This window comes from Enhydra lutris, unplaced genomic scaffold (genome assembly GCF_002288905.1).
Source record: "Enhydra lutris kenyoni isolate GAN:26980312 unplaced genomic scaffold, ASM228890v2 scaffoldscaffold46, whole genome shotgun sequence".
Taxonomy (NCBI): Eukaryota; Metazoa; Chordata; class Mammalia; order Carnivora; family Mustelidae; genus Enhydra; species Enhydra lutris.
Window position 1 is genome coordinate 6,481,455 of NW_019154130.1, and position 16,095 is coordinate 6,497,549.

Genomic DNA, 16,095 nt, shown 5'->3' on the forward strand with positions numbered 1-16,095 from the left:
CTCCCCAGACAGACATCACAAGTCAATAGCCGCTGGCACCCTTTCTTCCTGAGCCCAGGGCTTCTTTGATGTTCCTCTCAGAGTGTGTTTCCAGAAGCAGCTGTTGGGGGGACAGAACTGGAATGGGCGTGAAAATCCATTTGGCGTTATTGACTGAGGGAATGCGGTCTCATCTCTTTGTTGTTCTTTTGTTGTCGTCTCTTATTATTATGTTTAGGAACTTTGGTTTTTGATTCTGAAGTTCAGATTAAATTATGTGAACAGTAAAAGCACAGATTTTTCATTTTCATGAACTTGTGCTTTTGTGGAGGAAAGCTTAAGAAACCGCTTATGATGTCCTCCCCACCAATATTTGATGAAATTTTCAATCCTATAGCAAAGTTGAAATGACTGCAGGAAACACCCACACAGCCACCAGCTGTTTCTGCCATAAACATTTCACTGTATTGACTTTATCACAAGTCTGTCCATCTTCAACCTGTCTTTATTTTTTTTACACATTCCAGAGTAAGTTGCTAACATCTCTACACTTGCTTCCAGACGCTGCTTCGGAATGTAGTCATTAGCTAGAGCTCAGTATTTGTTTGTTCTTCTTCTTCTTCTTCTTTTTTTTTTTTTTTCCTTTTTGGGGTAAAATTGGCATATAATGAAATATACAGATCTGAAGTGTACTGGTTAATGAGTTCTGTCAGATGGGTACGCCTGTATAATCCAAACTCTTAATTCAAGTTACTGCTCTCTTTTTTTTTTTTTTTAAGATTTTATTTATTTGACAGTTAGAGATCACAAGTAGGCAAAGAGGCAGGCATAGATAGAGGAAGAGAAGCAGGCTTCCTGCTGAGCGGAGAGCCCAGGACTCTTGAGATCATGACCTGAGCCGAAGGCAGACGCTTTAACGCACTGAGCCACCCACGCACCTGCCAAGTTACTGCTCTTAATGAAAGAATTTTCCTTGGACAGGAAAGGACCAGGTTGCATTCTGTGACTTTTTCCCACATTCTGAGCACCCCACATAAAAGTTCCTTTTCTGGCACTGTACCTGGGTTCCTCCCAGGTCTGTTCCACCATCGGGAAGCACTGATTGTCACCTGGGAAGTGGCATGTGAATGGGCTTCAGAGTCAAAATCCCAGCTTTATGCTTCCCAGGACATGTGACCTCTCTGAGCTTCTGTTTTTTTCTTTTCTGTAAAATGAGAAGAATATTTATGATTTCTTTTTTTTTTTTAATTTTATTTATTTATTTGACACAGAGGTCACAAGTAGGCAGAGAGGCAGGCAGAGAGGGAGAGAGGAAACAGGCTCCCTGCTGAGCAGAGAGCCCGATGTGGGGCTCGATCCCAGAACCCTGGGATCATGACCTGAGCCGAAGGCAGAGGCTTAACCCACTGAGCCACCCAGGTGCTCCGAATATTTATGATTTCTTAAGGCTCTGAGAGGATCAGCAGATATAATTGAAACATTCATTAACTCAACAAGTATTTACCAAACCCCTACTTTGCACCAGGGGTATTCCTGGGCACTGGAGAAACGGCAGGAAGCAAGACCAGCAGCAATCTCCCTGCCCTCTTAGAGCTGATGTTCCCCTGCAGGAGCTAAACAGTAAACGAATACAAATGTAATATAACATCCAGATCGGTGCTCTGAGGAGAAATCACATGGCAGCAAGTGGGGGGTGGTCTGCTTTAAAAAGGGGCTCAGGAAGGCCTCCCTGAGAAGGTGAACTTTAATCATTTACCTGAGTGATGGGAGAAAACGAGCCATGCAGTTGTTGGTGGGAAGAACATTACATGCAGAGGGAACAACCAGTGAAGATTGGTCCTGAGAAACCTCAGTCCAGGGCCTGGCCCAGGTTAAGGCCCAACGAATCACTGCTGTCGCCCCTACATCTTAGGTATTGTTCTTAGTATTATTAGTGTTCACCCAGCAGGTGGGGCTACCTCTGGGTGGAGGAGTCTTTGCTTTTGTCTAAGTAGGTAAAGTAAAGCACAGCTGCTGAGGAAAGCCACAGGGTGGTTGGGAGGGGCTCTAGCCCTTCTAGAAGGACATCCCTGGTTCTTCTAGCCTTGTGGCATGGGAACTGCTCCCTCACTAGAGTGGGCTCCTGGGCATTTATTCCTCTGCTATAACCCACGTGGAGTGATGCTGGCCTGGGCAAGACTGATGTGGCAGCCATCAGTGGCCACTCTGTCCCTGACCTCTCTCTGTAGTGCCCGTTCATGGACGAGCGGATCATGTGTTTACACAGTAAGATCAAGAGTCAGGCCCTGGAGTTTCCAGATCAGTGAGTATTGCCTTTCTGTCCCAACTCACCTTCCTCTCCAAGAACTTGGTGGTCCTTTGTGTGTGTCCCACCCTTAATGTGTCTTCCACCCCCCAGGCCTGATATAGCTGAGGACTTGAAGGACCTAATCACCCGCATGTTGGACAAGAACCCGGAATCAAGGATCGTGGTGCCAGAAATCAAGGTACCTGAGGGCCACCACTCTCCATGGGGTGTGCACCAGGGGCCAGGCCTGTGTCCTCTGCTTGGAATTGTTTGGCTCAACCCTGCCTCGGCCAGGCCCCACGCCTCTCTGTCCACAGCGCTGCGCCCCTCTTGGCACTGTTAATCCTCCCATGCCCTGGGCCTCTGGGCTCCTAAGGGCTGGTGGTGATGGGAGTTGGGGAGGAGGATTTGGACTTGTGTTAACTGTGATTGTGGAAATGGGATCTGCTGCCAGTGGGGTAGCCGGTGCTCGCTCCACTTGGCTTGGGCTGATGGCATTCACCCTCCCTGGACCAGACCAGACTGGGGTCTCTGTGTGCTCCACACCCTGGCTGCCAAGGTCCTAGATCCTTTCCTTGGCCCTGCCCATCCCTTTGAGAAATCTCCGTGGGGATGGGAGGAAATTAGTGAGCAGGTTGACACCGTGTCCCTGGCCTGCTGAATTCCATCCTTTTGCAGAAAGCAGTGTTAGGAGAGAGCCCTTTGCATCCCCTACACCCTGACCAATGGCACATGCACACATCTGACTCTTTAAGAAATCCAAAGGTTTGCTTCAGGAGCTCCTAGGCATCTAGCTAACTAGGATTTGAGGAGGAGGAGGCCAGATGGCTACAGATAAGGACTTGGACCCCAGGGGTGGTGGCAGGGTGGGGAAGATCCCCGCCTGGGTCCTCTCCTGACTCTGTCCTTCTAACTGGTCTCACTGTGCCTCCCTAAGCCTCTCTTTCCCCTTCTGTGAAATGGGGACGGTCTGCTTGCTCTCAGCAGAGCCTTTCAGGGGCATCAGGGAAAGTTGCTGAGGGGTGATGGGTGCTCCTTGGGCAACCATGCAAGGCAGATGTCAAATTCTGGTCACTTCTCCCAAGACCTGGGCTAGATGGAGAGTGCGGTCTGGCGCACATCCCGGCCTGGTGGCTCCCTCCCATTCTCTGTTTCTGTCTTTTCCACGTTTCCTTGCATCTCGCTCACCCCACCCTCTGCCTGGCTTGCCAGCTCTCTTGCATGCCTGACCTCAGGCCGCCACCTCTGCCCTCGCGCATTCCCTCCCTGGCTCCGCTCACTGGCAGGGCCTTGGTGTCGCCCTCTGGCCTCTGGGAGCCAGTCGCCTGCCCCTCACCCCTCCTGTCATTCGTTGAAGCTGCACCCCTGGGTCACGAGGCATGGGGCGGAGCCGTTGCCATCGGAGGACGAGAACTGCACGCTGGTCGAGGTGACTGAAGAGGAGGTCGAGAATTCGGTCAAACACATTCCCAGCCTGGCAACCGTGGTAAGGCGGGACGAACCACTGACCGAGAACAGGGACAGCGTGAGGCGGGCCAGCAAGGACGGGCCGGGGCACAGGCGGGCAGCTAAGAAGCAGACGCTGGGCCTGAGAGTCAGGGGATGGCTGGGTCTGTCCCTGGCTCACAGCCTCCAGGCTCTGGGCCTTAGTCACACATCAGGCCAGGAGGCCCTGCATCTTAACAGTTTTAGTTCTGTCTACAGGCAGATTCTTTGTGACTATAGAAAGGGGTGACTCCTTTCCAAAGATCCTACTGCTCTTTCTGGAATTCCTGCTTTCAGAGTATGGCAGGGCGAGGAGAAGGACCAGGGCTGGTGCCAGGGGTGGGAGCTGGAGCCGAGGTCTCTAAGATGGAATTCCCACCTGGCTGGATGTTCGGTCTCCAGAGTGGATGGCTTAGACTGCCTCACATCTGCCATGTGGGCAGCTCCCACGGCTAGGGGCAGGGGCTCCCAATTCATGTGCTTTTATGGCCTTGCGTTTGGGTCCTGACCTAGGAAAAAGGACCAGAACGTGGAGTCCTCAAGCTTAACCTTGGAGACTCTGGGAATCAGTCATTTGCCAGTCCCCTACCCAGGAGGGCATCTGGCTCCAGGAAGGAGACTAGGACTCTGAAGGTCCTGGGGTCCAGGCGGCAGAGTCCAGTTGGCCGTCCCACTAAGGCCACCGTGAAAGCCCTGGGGTGTGTTTGGCTACCGCTGGCTCCAGTAGGCAGGCAGGGTTCTAGGCTCTGGGAGGAACTGGTGAGACTTTCCACAAAGACACAGTGTCTGGCCTCAGGTGACTGCCCCTTTAGGAGCCCAAGTGCTGGCTCCTTCTCTCCCAGCTTTGCACTTCTCCCTCCTGCTTCCCCACACACTTTTCTCTCTCCTTCTTCTAAAACCTGAGCCCCCGTGGTGGGGCATCCATTCACATCTCCCTCTTCCCGCCCCACCTGGGGCCTCTGCATGACCTTCACGTTAAAACTCACCCACACTCACTCAGTCTTTCTCATCCATGTCCTGCACCCACAGTGGGCGAGGCAGCTGGTGTCAGACCCAGGTGCCCACCACAGGTTATTCTCTTCTAGGCTCAGGGTGTTCTTAGGAGGTCTCTGATCCTAGAGGTCTGGGAGCAGGGGTTCCAGGGATGAGCAAAACCAACACGGTGTGCCTGCCATCTTGGAGAGGCGGATGCTGGGCAAACAACCAACAAAACACAGGGGCTGCAAGGTGTATCCCTAAGCGGGGCCACGGAGCCCTAAGAGGAGGATGTGGCCAAGATGATGGGTTGCAGAAGTCCTCCTGGAAGGAGTGAATATATACTGAGTGGATGGCAGGGTGTTACTGCCTGAGGTGGTATTGGGTAAAGGGTGTTTCTGGCAGAGGGGAGAGCAAATGTGGTGATTCTCTGCTGGGAGGAAGCTTGGCCTACGAGAAGCTTCAAGAAAACCAGGGCCACCGAGACAGGGCAAGGAAGGTGGGGGGATGGTGCCATGAATCTGGGCAGGAGGTGGGGCCAGACCACCCAAGACCTGAGGCCACAGCAGAGATTTAGATCTTGGTCCCAAGAGAGGTGGGGAGCACCTGCAGGGTTTAAATCGGGGGAGTAGCCCCATCACAGTTGGCCTTGGAAAGACCCCACGTGGAAAATGGAATGTGGGCACCAGGGAGGAAATGGGGGCTGCTGCAGCCATCTGAGAGTGGGGCCAAAGGTGGGGAGGTCCAGGTCCACATGCCCAGTGTGTGCCAGGCACAAGGTCACAGAGATGCTCAAGGTACAGCCCAAGCCCTTGTGGGGCTCCTGGCCTTGTAGGAAAGATGGAGGGGGAAAAAATCACCCTCCTTTGCTGTCACACGGCGACAGGCCCGTGCAGAGGAAGAGCCTCTTCTGCTGGGTCCTGAGGGCTGGGCAAGTTGACAAGGCCACAGGGAGGGGCAGGACAGGTGGTCTTGTCGGGGACAGGGAGTGGGGTGGGGAGCGACACCAGCAGAGGCATAGAGGAGGAAAGGGCTGGTACGCTCCTGGAACCACAGAACACCAGTGTTGGCCAGGGAGGGACGGGGAGTGCCTTGCCAGGGGGTCTAAGTCAGTGGTTTTCTTTTTTTCTTTTTTAATGACATAGATCTTGTGTGTCGTAAAACAAACCGTTTTAAAGTGAGCAATACAGTGACATTTATTATGTTTACAATATTGGGCAACCATCACCTCTCTGCTTCTGTCATCCCCCCACCCCAAGAAACCCTGTACCCATTAACAGTCACTCTGTTCTTCCTTTGCCCCAGCCCCTGGCAACCCCCGGTTAGTTTTCTGTCTCTGGATTTGCCACTCCTGGGCATTTCATGTCAGTGGAATCACACAGTATGTGATCTCCTGTGTCTGATTTCTTTTACTCAGCGCGGAGTTTCTGAGGTTCATCTGTGTTGTAGCGTGCTGTTCCTTTTCCTGGCTGAATAACACACCATTGTACGGCTAGGCCACATTTCGTTTATCCATTTTTGAGATGATGGGTGTTTCCACCTTTTGGAACATCACTGTTTTTGTTTTGTTTTGTTTTGTTTTTTTAAAGATTTTATGTATTTATTAGAGAGAGAGAGAGTGTACACAAGCAGTGGGAGGGGGCAGAGGGAGAAGCAGACTCCCTGGTGGTCTTGATCTCAGGACCCCAAGATCATGACCTGAGCTGAAGGTACAAGTACACTTAACCGACTGAGCCACCAAGGCACCGCTGTCCATGTTTTTCTAAATACTTAGATTTCTGGGGTGCCTGGGTGGCTCAGTGGGTTAAAGCCTCTGCCTTCGGCTCAGGTCATGATCCCAAGGTCCTGGGATCGAGCCCCGCATCAGGCTCTCTGCTCAGCAGGGAGCCTGCTTCCTCCTCTCTCTCTGCCTGCCTTGCCTCTCTGCCTACTTGTGATCTCTCTCTGTCAAATAAATAAATAAAATCTTTAAAAAAAAAAAATAAAATACTTAGATTTCTTCTTAGTAGCAGACACATGAAACAATTCAGAACCTCTGTCAACATGGAAAATAGCTTGAAGAGGCACCGTGTTCTGCTGGAGGGGGTGGGGGCCAGCTCCTTTCAGGCTGAGGTCTTTTCCTTAAAAATTCCTTCAGAGGATGCAGTAGCCAAAAGCATCACCAAAAATAACTCATTTGCTCCTTTGTTCCAGAATCATCCTTGGCCCTCTGGCCAGCAGCAGGAAAAGTTCCAGAGTCCTGTGGGTGAAAGATTATGTCCAATAGTGAGGGAATCAGGTCTGGGCTTCGGAGAGGATGGGTCAGATCAGTAGGGGTGAGGCAAAAGGCTAGGAGGCAGAGGAGGGAAGCTGAGCAGGGACCATGGGATGGGATCAGGGAATGTACCTTTTCCCAAGGGATCAGGCAGGTGTCTGCCAACCACGCTGGGGACCCCATCTGTGTTAGAGTGGGTGAGGGGGCCCACGAGCAAGTTCCCACTACTGGCAATGGATCAGCCTGCCCCCAGTGCCTTTCATACTTGGATGGACCTTTGGGAACTCTCAGCCCCTTCTTCACACCACAGCAGCCTGTGGGCTGGCCACCCGCAGTGTCCTGGGGTGTTCCTCAGCTCCTTACACCCTGTCAGGTGTCTCCCATCCTCTACTCAAATGTAGCCCCCTGAGAAGTAGGCAGCCTTGTGTGGTGTGACCACTGTAGCAGTCTGGCTGTTCCTCAGAAGGTTAAACGTGGTCATCACATGATTTAGGAATTCCACTCGGGTACAGACCCAAGAGAAATGAAAACTGTGGGAAACAGGTCCACACACAAAAACATGCGCACGAATGTTCAGAGCAGCATTATCCACAAGAGCCAAAAAGTGGAAACGACCCACATGTCCCCCAGTGGAGGTGTATCCGTACAAAGGGACGTCATTTGGCCCTGAAGAGGAAGGAGGCACTGACACCTGCTGCAGCCGTAGGAGCCTTGAGAACATGGTGCTCAGTGCGGGAAGCCAGACACAAAAGGCCGTACACCGTGTGCTTCCATTTATATGAAATGCGCAGAATAGACGAATCCACAGAAATAACACAGATCGGTGGTTGCCAGGGCCTGGGGGGAGGGGAAATGGGGTGTGCATATACTGCGTGTCTTTTTGGGGTGATGGAAAGTTCTGAAGTTAGATGGTGGTGATGTGAATATACTAGAAATCACTGAAGTGTACACTTTAAAATGGTGAGTGTTCTACTGTGGGACACTTATTTCAGCTTAAAGAGAAGTGCAGCCCCCGAATTTGACCTGGAAAAGAACAGTTGGTTTCTTGTTGGAGTGGTCAGATAGTTTTCACCGAAAATAAAGGTCCAGATTTGAAGATGAGACGGGTTGGTGGGCCACGAAGCAGGTGTAGTGATGGCTTGTGTGTGACAAGTGCCAAGTTACTGGAGGGACAGTGCTGGCCTCTCCTGGAGCACAGAGCCACACGCACCTACCCCCTCCCCGCCTGGGGGTCTTCAGTAGACTGAGACGAGATTAAGACAGCAGAATGTCAGAATGAACGGTTTTGGACATGGACTAGTCGGATGTGGTGATGGCTTTGTTGTGTCCTCAGTGGGCGGGATGCTGCCTGGGATCTCTCAAAGGCCTTTCGCCAGCCACAAGCCGTGGGAGCGGCAGGGAGGCTGGTAGAGAAAGGAAGAGGGAGATCGCTCGTGTAGAGTGGTGCAGGGGAGGTGGTTGCCTGGAGTCTCCCCCGGGTGGCCCAGCTTCCTCTTCTGTCCTTCAGATCCTGGTGAAGACCATGATACGGAAACGCTCCTTCGGGAACCCGTTTGAGGGCAGCCGGCGGGAGGAGCGCTCATTGTCGGCACCTGGAAACCTGCTCACGTGAGTGGCCACCTGCCTTCCTCCGGGCTGGGGAGCTAAGGGCTGAACACAGGGCAGCCCTGCCCAGCGCACCCTGCCCGGGGCCCATCCCTGGAGCTGAAGCGTCTGGAACAACTTAGACCAGGTCTCCCACGCTCGCTCGGGGAAATCAGAGCAGCTGCCTTTGTTTCAGCACCACCACCCCGCCCCACCTGGGCTCGGCCCACCTTTTGTGGATGCCTAACCCATGCTACAGCCTTTCTCCGGGAGACTTGCACTTTAACTGAGGGACTTCTTGAGAGTCAGAATTTTTGTGGCCCAGAAGCATGCATGCTCCATGGTGGGATTATCAGCCCGGCGATGGATGAGCAAGGCCTTTCTCGCCCACGTGACCCTGTGTGTCACAGCAGGGGCACCCTGCTCAAAGTCCCCCTGCAACAGCTCTGGGAAGCTGGTGTTGGGGGTCTGAGTGTCTCTGGGGTGGGGGAAAGGCATCTCATAGATCCCAAGTGTCCCTTCTCACTTCGTTTTCCCTCCCCTCTGGCCATTCCAGCAAAAAACCAACCAGGGAGTGTGAGCCCCTGTCTGAGCCCAAGGTAATGCCTGCCTGCCTGCGCTGTAGCCTCTGCCGGAGCCTGGGGGCGGGGGCAGCTGCAGAGCACGGGGCCTCCCCACCCAGGTGGAGGGTCCTTCCAGCTTGTGCTGCTGTGCCCAGGCTCCCCTTGGGCCTCTGGACCTAGGACAAAAACAAGGGTCATCCAGGGGCTTGGACCCGATGGCGGGTCATGCATGTGGGCTGGGGCTGCGGGTGCATGGCGCTCCACCCGGAATGCCTGTGAATTCACCCAGGTCTCATTGACCCAGTCTGGTACCCACATATGCTCCGGGCACGTCAGTGGCATTGAAGCTATGTCACAGGGTCCCGTGGCTGCTCCTGCCCTGGGGCCATGTGGTCAGAGTGTAGATCAGGCATGCAGTGTTCTGGGGCTCTCCAGTATCCACCCCTTTCTTCTCTGATGGGTGAAGACCTAGAAGATAACTTCCTTTCCCGCCTGCTGCAAATTAGTGTAAGAGTCCTGTGTCCCCGGGGTGCATCTGAATCTTTTCCCTTTGGCCATTTGTCTTCTCAACACTCAGCCTTGTCAGCATTACCAGCATCTCCCAGGACAGATGGGAGTTTTTGTCCCTGTGGACTAATGATAAGCATTTAGCACCCCTGCTGCCTCTCTTCCCTCTAGTGCCTGTGGCAAGATAGAAATTCTAGGATTCCTTCTGTTGAGCTTAACTCACTACCTCGTCCTCAACTGGGAACTCCAGGCAGTCATTTCTGTGTATTTTTTATTAATTTTTTTGACATTTAAAATTTTATAATTGGGAAACCATTTCTATGTTCTAAGAGCAGTTTTACTGACATATAACTTACATATGACATGTAACTTACATAATATGTAAGCTTCACCCATCGGAAGGGCACAATTCAGTGGTTTTTAATATATTCACAGACTTGTACAACTAAGACCACAGTCAGTTTTAGAACATTTTTATTAGCCCCAGAAGAAATCCTGTCTCCCTGCTGTCACCATCAACTCCCCATTCCCAGCGGCCACTAAGCTGCTCTCCGTGTCTGTACAGTTGCCCCGTTCTAGACACTTCATGTCAGTGGAACTGTACAGCGTGTGAGCTTTTGTGTCTGGTGTCTCGCACTCGGCATGGTGCTCCAGGGTTCATCCGTGGTGTAGCAGGCATCAGCGCCTCCTTCCTGTTTCTGGCCAGACGATATTTCGTTGTGCGGGCAGACCACCTTGTACTCCTCCGTTCGTTAGGTGATGGACGTTGTCTCCACTTTGGCTGTCACAAATGCCTGCCGCTACACGCATTCGCATACAAGCACGCGGCCATTCTGTGTGGTGGGAGTTGATGCATGAGATGAAGATTACTGGCCAGCCGCAGCACAGGATCAGGGGCCTGTGGGGGACAGTTTAGGATCAGGGAAAGTGGCAGTTAGCCATCATTCCTGCCAGGTGGTTCCCCACTTATCTGCTGCCTGCTACTCTTTGAGCCTCCCGGGGTGATGGAGCCTAATGGGCTGGACTTTTTCTTCTCAATCTCAAGTTGTAGGGTTTGCCTCGTGCCTGTGTGCTAGTTGGTCATCTGTTTCTTATCTTCAATGAGCTCAAAATCGCAAGGTGCCAGAGATTGGCCCGAAGGGCTTGAAGACTCCTTTATTCCCTCATCCGGAGTCCCAGCAAGACCTGCGGATTACTTCTCTTGCCCTCAGGCTGCTGGTGGGGTGCTTGGCTTGTCTGAGTGACCCAGCACTCTGGAGTTCCCAGGGCTTACTTAATTGTTGGAGGCCTTGGGTGTGAGGCCTGCCGGCTGGCCGCCTGCAACTACACCCGCTGGTCCAAGCAGGCACTTCTAGAGCAGAAATTGAGGACGGGATTGGACATCTAGTTACAGCTCTCCTCCCTGGGAGATTGGACCCCCTCTTCTTTGGCAGAAACCTAAAAGCCAGTGAGCCTGTGCTTCAAACAGAGAGGGGTTTCTTCCTAGGAGTGTATAGACGTCACCCTTTCTTCCATTCTGCCAGGACAGAGTTTCCCTTCTGGCCAGGGACACACAGCAGACAGTAGTGTGGCTTCCCTTAGAAGGGGCCCCTGTTGTTGGCGGTCCAAGTGATTTGGGCTTCTCAAGGATTTTCCTTTCCAGCTCCTTAGTTCAGCCTGTGTGTCCTCCCGGGCACGTCTAGCTGGGGGCATTTCAGGATGTGACCTCTCAGGGACACGGGGATACCTTTCCTCCCACCTCTTTGGTCTCTTCTGCTCTGATCCCTCACATCACCAAGAGGAGGGCCCTTCTCTCCATCCAAGGTGTCCCATGAGCCTGTGTGCAGGTGGCAGTCCTCTCCTCTTAACTACCGTTTTCCAAAAGGCCGGCTCTGTGCCAGGCCAAGCCCAGGTGCCCCCCAGGAAGTTCACCTACACGTGACTGAAGAGCCTTCAACCTTAGCCTGAAGAAGGAAGCTTGGGGTGGGGGCTGGTGGGGAGACATATCAAGATACCTAAAAACCTCCAGGAACAGGCCCCCTTGGTGGCTGCGCCCTACACACGTGGGATGATTTGGGGTGTTACACAGATAGGTTCGCATCTATTTTTATAGTTCCTTTCTATTTTTGGCAAGTGATGCTGCTTTTCCATTTACAGAGGGGGATACGAAGTCTCCTCTGATACTCTTCATCTAGGCAAGAAAAGGGGAGAGACTCTAAAAGGAAAAGCCAAGTCAGTGACGTTGCAGGTGGTGTGGGAAGGTGGGAGACGCAGGTTCAGGCTGGGGCAGCCTTGCCTTAATGTGGGTTTTCTGTTCGGTGAGCAGGAAGCAAGGCAGCGAAGACAGCCTCCGGGGCCCCGACCCACCCCCCGTGGGGGAGGAGGAAGTGCTCTTGTGAAAGGCGGTCCCCGCGCCGAGAGTTGGGGGGCCCCGGCCCCCGGCCCCTGCGCTCGCATGCATCCTCTGCGGCCCGACCAGGCGATGGAGTAGCTGCCCGGACGCGCGACCTCGCATGCAGGCTGCACCCTGCGTTTCCATAGCAGCATGTCCTACGGAAACCCAGCACGTGTGTCGAGCCTTGACCGTCATCTCTGGTGTTTTTGTTTTGTTTGTTTTTCTTCCTTTGTTGTTTTAAAGGGGACAAAAAAAAAGAGACTTGACTCCATGACATCGACCTTGGCCGCTGGCTGGCTGAACGGGCAGGTGTGAGGAGTTGCAGACCCAAAGCCACATGCATTTTGGGACAATTGCTTTTTAAAAGTTTTTATGCCAAAAATCCTTCATTGTGAACTCAGAACCATGTCGGATAATACCAAGTGAATGTGTGTGGGGTTTGAAAATCATGAAAAAACTGGCAGGGAACTCTGGCGGTGTGGGCTGAGACCACAGAGTTAGTTGCTGTGTTTGAGAGGGAGAGGAAGAGGGGGTGTGGCTCCTCCTGCAAACCCCGAAAGCCCCAGACTCCAAGCCCGTGGCCCCTTCCAGGACTGGGGGGCTCACGGGGTCAGGGCCGGGCTGGCCCTAGGAGCTGCTAGGAGCTTTGATGCACCTTATTTGTAAGAAGGACTTTAGACTTTTTTATGGGTAGAGTTGTAGTCTGGAAAAGGGAAAGGGCTTGAAGCTTAGTTGCTTCGCAAAGGGGATTTTCCACCCCTTGAAGGGCGTTCCATGGTAGCTGGGAGACAGGGGGAGCAGTTTCACCTAAAGGGCTGATAGCCACTCACAGCGGGTTTCTGAAATATTAACTGAGCTCTGGTCAGTCTCTCGTTAAAGGACAAAACCTTCAGGGTGAAATCCTACACTTCCATGTACATTACATGGCTTATGAGTAAACAAAATATTTTCGATTCTCTAACTAGACTGAACTCTAGAGCAGTTCAGAGATCATTTAGAGCTTCCAGGATTCTTTCCACGGCTTCAGGCTTGTGATCAGAGTTAGAGCCAATGAAATCTGTGCCTGTATATTAACATGCAGCTTGGCCTGTTTGTAACCTGTGTATCCTAGAGACCGCTGAAGTTTTGTTTTCTCAATTACTAGCTGATTGTTGGTGTCAGTGAAACACTTAGTTTCTGGAGGGCCAGTGAGGAAATACTCTGCTTCAATGGAAACACAAATGATCATCCTTACTGGCAAAGCTCTGTGAGGATCCACACAAGAACTCTGGGGCACCCTGTAGAGAAGGTTGTGGAAACACAGAGCAGTCCTCAGGGTCCAGGAGAACCAGGGCTTGGCACAGGGAGTTCTGTTTTGTAAGCCAAAAGCCCGGACAGAAAAGGCTCACCTTCTTGGTTTCCGACTCATGCTGGGAATTCTCACTGCAGTTCAAGTGTGACTTCTTCCAGAGCCACACATGGCTGAGTGGGAAGTTCAAGGGGGAAGAAAACAGGAAGGCCTTTGGCCTGGGAGATTCCCAGTGTTTTGTTGGTCTCTGGCTTGGGGGAAATGGTGTCGGTAACTGGGCTCAGAGGACATGCTTTCCTGTAGTTTCTGTCTGATCATTGCTAGTAGGACGACTTCTTGCAGAGAGACAGAGGAGTGAGGCCTCGTGCCCCCGCTGCCCAGCGCACTCGTGGAACCTGGGTGTTCTTGGCTTCCACAGACTTTCGTAAGCTCTTGACTGTCATTTAGCCAGACTTTTCTTGCTGCCGTACAGACAGTACAGGATTAAGGAATGCTGGTTTCCAAGAGCAGAGACGACCGTCGGAGGAAGGGTTGTCTGTCCTGCTTGCTTGCCTTTTGTAACCTGGTCCTCCCTCTTGCGTTCCTGCACGTGTTTGTGTCTGCGGATGCCGCCCCTTCTGGGAGCAGGTGGGGTCCGGTTAGTTTGCAGTCAGCACCTTGCAGTAGTTCAAGTCAACCTGTCCTTAGTCCCAGCCTGTCTGTGTGGACTCTGGCCTGGCCAAGCGGCTCGCCCAGGGCGGGCGGGCAGCAAGCTCCCTGCAGAACTCCTGTTTACAGAGCTGCATCCGGCAAGACCATTTCTTCCACCGCAGAACTCGCCACGTAAGATTCCGCATGCGGAATGCCAGCTCTTTAGGTGGGTGGGCTCCTCACTTTTTTTTTTTTTCTCCTCTCCAAAGAAACACCAAAGAAAGCTGTGCAAAGAAAGTGCTTCCCCCAAAAAGTATAAGCAGAGGGCTGTACCACACAGCGGTAGGGTTACCATTCTCTTGGAGCACAAACTTTGGTTTTTTGGAAGCTGGCTCTGTCAGGAAAGGGGAGAAGACATCATGGGCAGCTTCTCCAGGTTAGCAAAAAGGATTCCCTATCAGTTTCTTCCATTGTTGGCTCATCTGTGGGACCAATTCGGTATAAGCAACTTGGGGCCTGCACAAGGTCTTGCCCCATCTTCCTCTGCCCTGTTCCACTCCCCCCGTATCTTCCACAGGCTTACCGGGGGCTTCCAGAAAGCCGTAGCTAGCCCCTTGTTGGCTCTGGGGGCTGGTGAGGCTGTCTCCCTAGGGTTCTGTCCTTTCCTGTGAGTTAGGGCTCCCATCCTCAAAGCCCTTCTGGACCGAGGAGGCAAATACCTGAGCATTTAGATGCATGGGCTCAAACTATTGCTCTCACTTATCTTCCAAAGGGGAGCTTTGCATTGCTGGGGGGAGGAACCATGACCTCCACTTGCTTCCAAGGTGCTAGAGAAGGTTTCAAGGTCGTCGGTTCCCTTCCTCTTTGCAGCTTTATGGGCTGAGTTTCGTGGGACTGCTGACTTTTCTATTCTGTGTCTGATTTAATGCCCGATGTTTCTGTTTTATTCCTGATCCTTTCTACTATGCATTTTCCTTTTATCAGGTGTACAAAGTTAAATACTGTGTATTTATCACTTAAAAGTACATGAATTTAAGAGAAAAATAAGCCTTTGGTGTTTTACCACAGATGTTTAAGCTTCTCTGTAAACTTGAAATAAACAGCAAAATGGTGCAAAGCCTGGGCCTTTTGGAGGTATTTTTGTTGGTCATTGTTTATAGATGTCTGTAGGACATCCGTCCTTATGTGTGTTTTTCTCCCTTAGGCTGACTGTGAGATCAATGGCCCAAGTCAGGGCTAATGATGTCAGCATTACGTTATTCATGTCAGTGTCGCTATGTCCTAGTATCCTGCTACTGAAAGCGTGGTCCCTGGACCGGGATTGTCAGCATCTTCTGGGAGTGGGTTGGACATGCAAATTCCCCGGCCCCATTTCAACAGGATCCCCAGGTGACTCATGACCACAGAAGTCTGAAAAGCACTGCTATGGCAGGCAGGTAATTGCTAGGTTCTTCTGTTGGGAGACCAACTAGGTGAGCCGCTCTGGGAGCGGTAGTAATTCCACACAACACATCCTGTGAGCAGGTGTGTTGTAGGACACATTGCTCTACGAGGTAGGTATTTATCCCATTTTATGGATCATCCTCCGTAAACTGAGGCTCAGTCGTCCGAGGGCTCCAACTTTCAGCAAACGCTGTATTCTACAGAGCTTGGACAACTACCGGTTTTCATGGCGTTTGGAGACTTTTAGAACGGATGCTTCCTCTAGGCTAGAGGCTGGGGGTTCCCTGCACTCCAGATGTGAATCTAGCCTACGGCTTTGCTCTCCTGGCCTTGAACCTTGATTTTCTGTTATGAGGGGACAGCAGATGAAGTTTGAAAGCTCCTTGTTCTGTTGCAGGAATAGAACATTGGGATACTGGCCTTTAAGAGTCCAAGAGTCCAAGACCAATAGGTCTTCCTATTCAAAGACCCCACTGAGAATCTAATGAAAGCTAAAAAATGCACACAGGTGTGTCCCTTTGCAGAATTTTTAGGAGTTCCAGAGATGCCGGAAGCTGCTCCATAGGTGCAAAGGTGAAGGACCCCTACATAAGCAGCAGCGCCAGGGAGGGCCAGCAAGGGGGGACAGAGGTGAATGAGGTGAGTAAAGTGAGCAGCCCCTCCCCCATCCTTCACCCCAGCTGGCCTTAGCATTCCATCTGAGAAAAAGGGAGGCCAAAAGAGGAG

At 52.1% G+C, this 16,095-nt stretch overlaps 1 protein-coding gene across 6 annotated transcripts in view; it reads left to right on the plus strand.

Annotated features, from left to right (window-relative positions):
* The window catches only part of LOC111156362 (calcium/calmodulin dependent protein kinase kinase 2), a 44,298-nt gene extending 31,973 nt beyond the window's left edge, over positions 1–12,325 (plus strand). For 3 of the 6 annotated variants that reach the window (XM_022517159.1, XM_022517161.1, XM_022517160.1), the window contains 6 exons: positions 2,208–2,281; positions 2,378–2,465; positions 3,624–3,752; positions 8,488–8,588; positions 9,121–9,163; positions 11,940–12,325. In XM_022517159.1, the coding sequence (XP_022372867.1) occupies positions 2,208–2,281; positions 2,378–2,465; positions 3,624–3,752; positions 8,488–8,588; positions 9,121–9,163; positions 11,940–12,104 (600 nt within the window). In that variant the 3' untranslated portion in view covers positions 12,105–12,325. The remainder of the gene's footprint in view (positions 1–2,207; positions 2,282–2,377; positions 2,466–3,623; positions 3,753–8,487; positions 8,589–9,120; positions 9,164–11,939) is intronic. The other 3 variants (XM_022517163.1, XM_022517162.1, XM_022517164.1) reach the window with 3 other exon arrangements.
* The last annotated feature ends 3,770 nt before the right edge of the window (positions 12,326–16,095 follow it).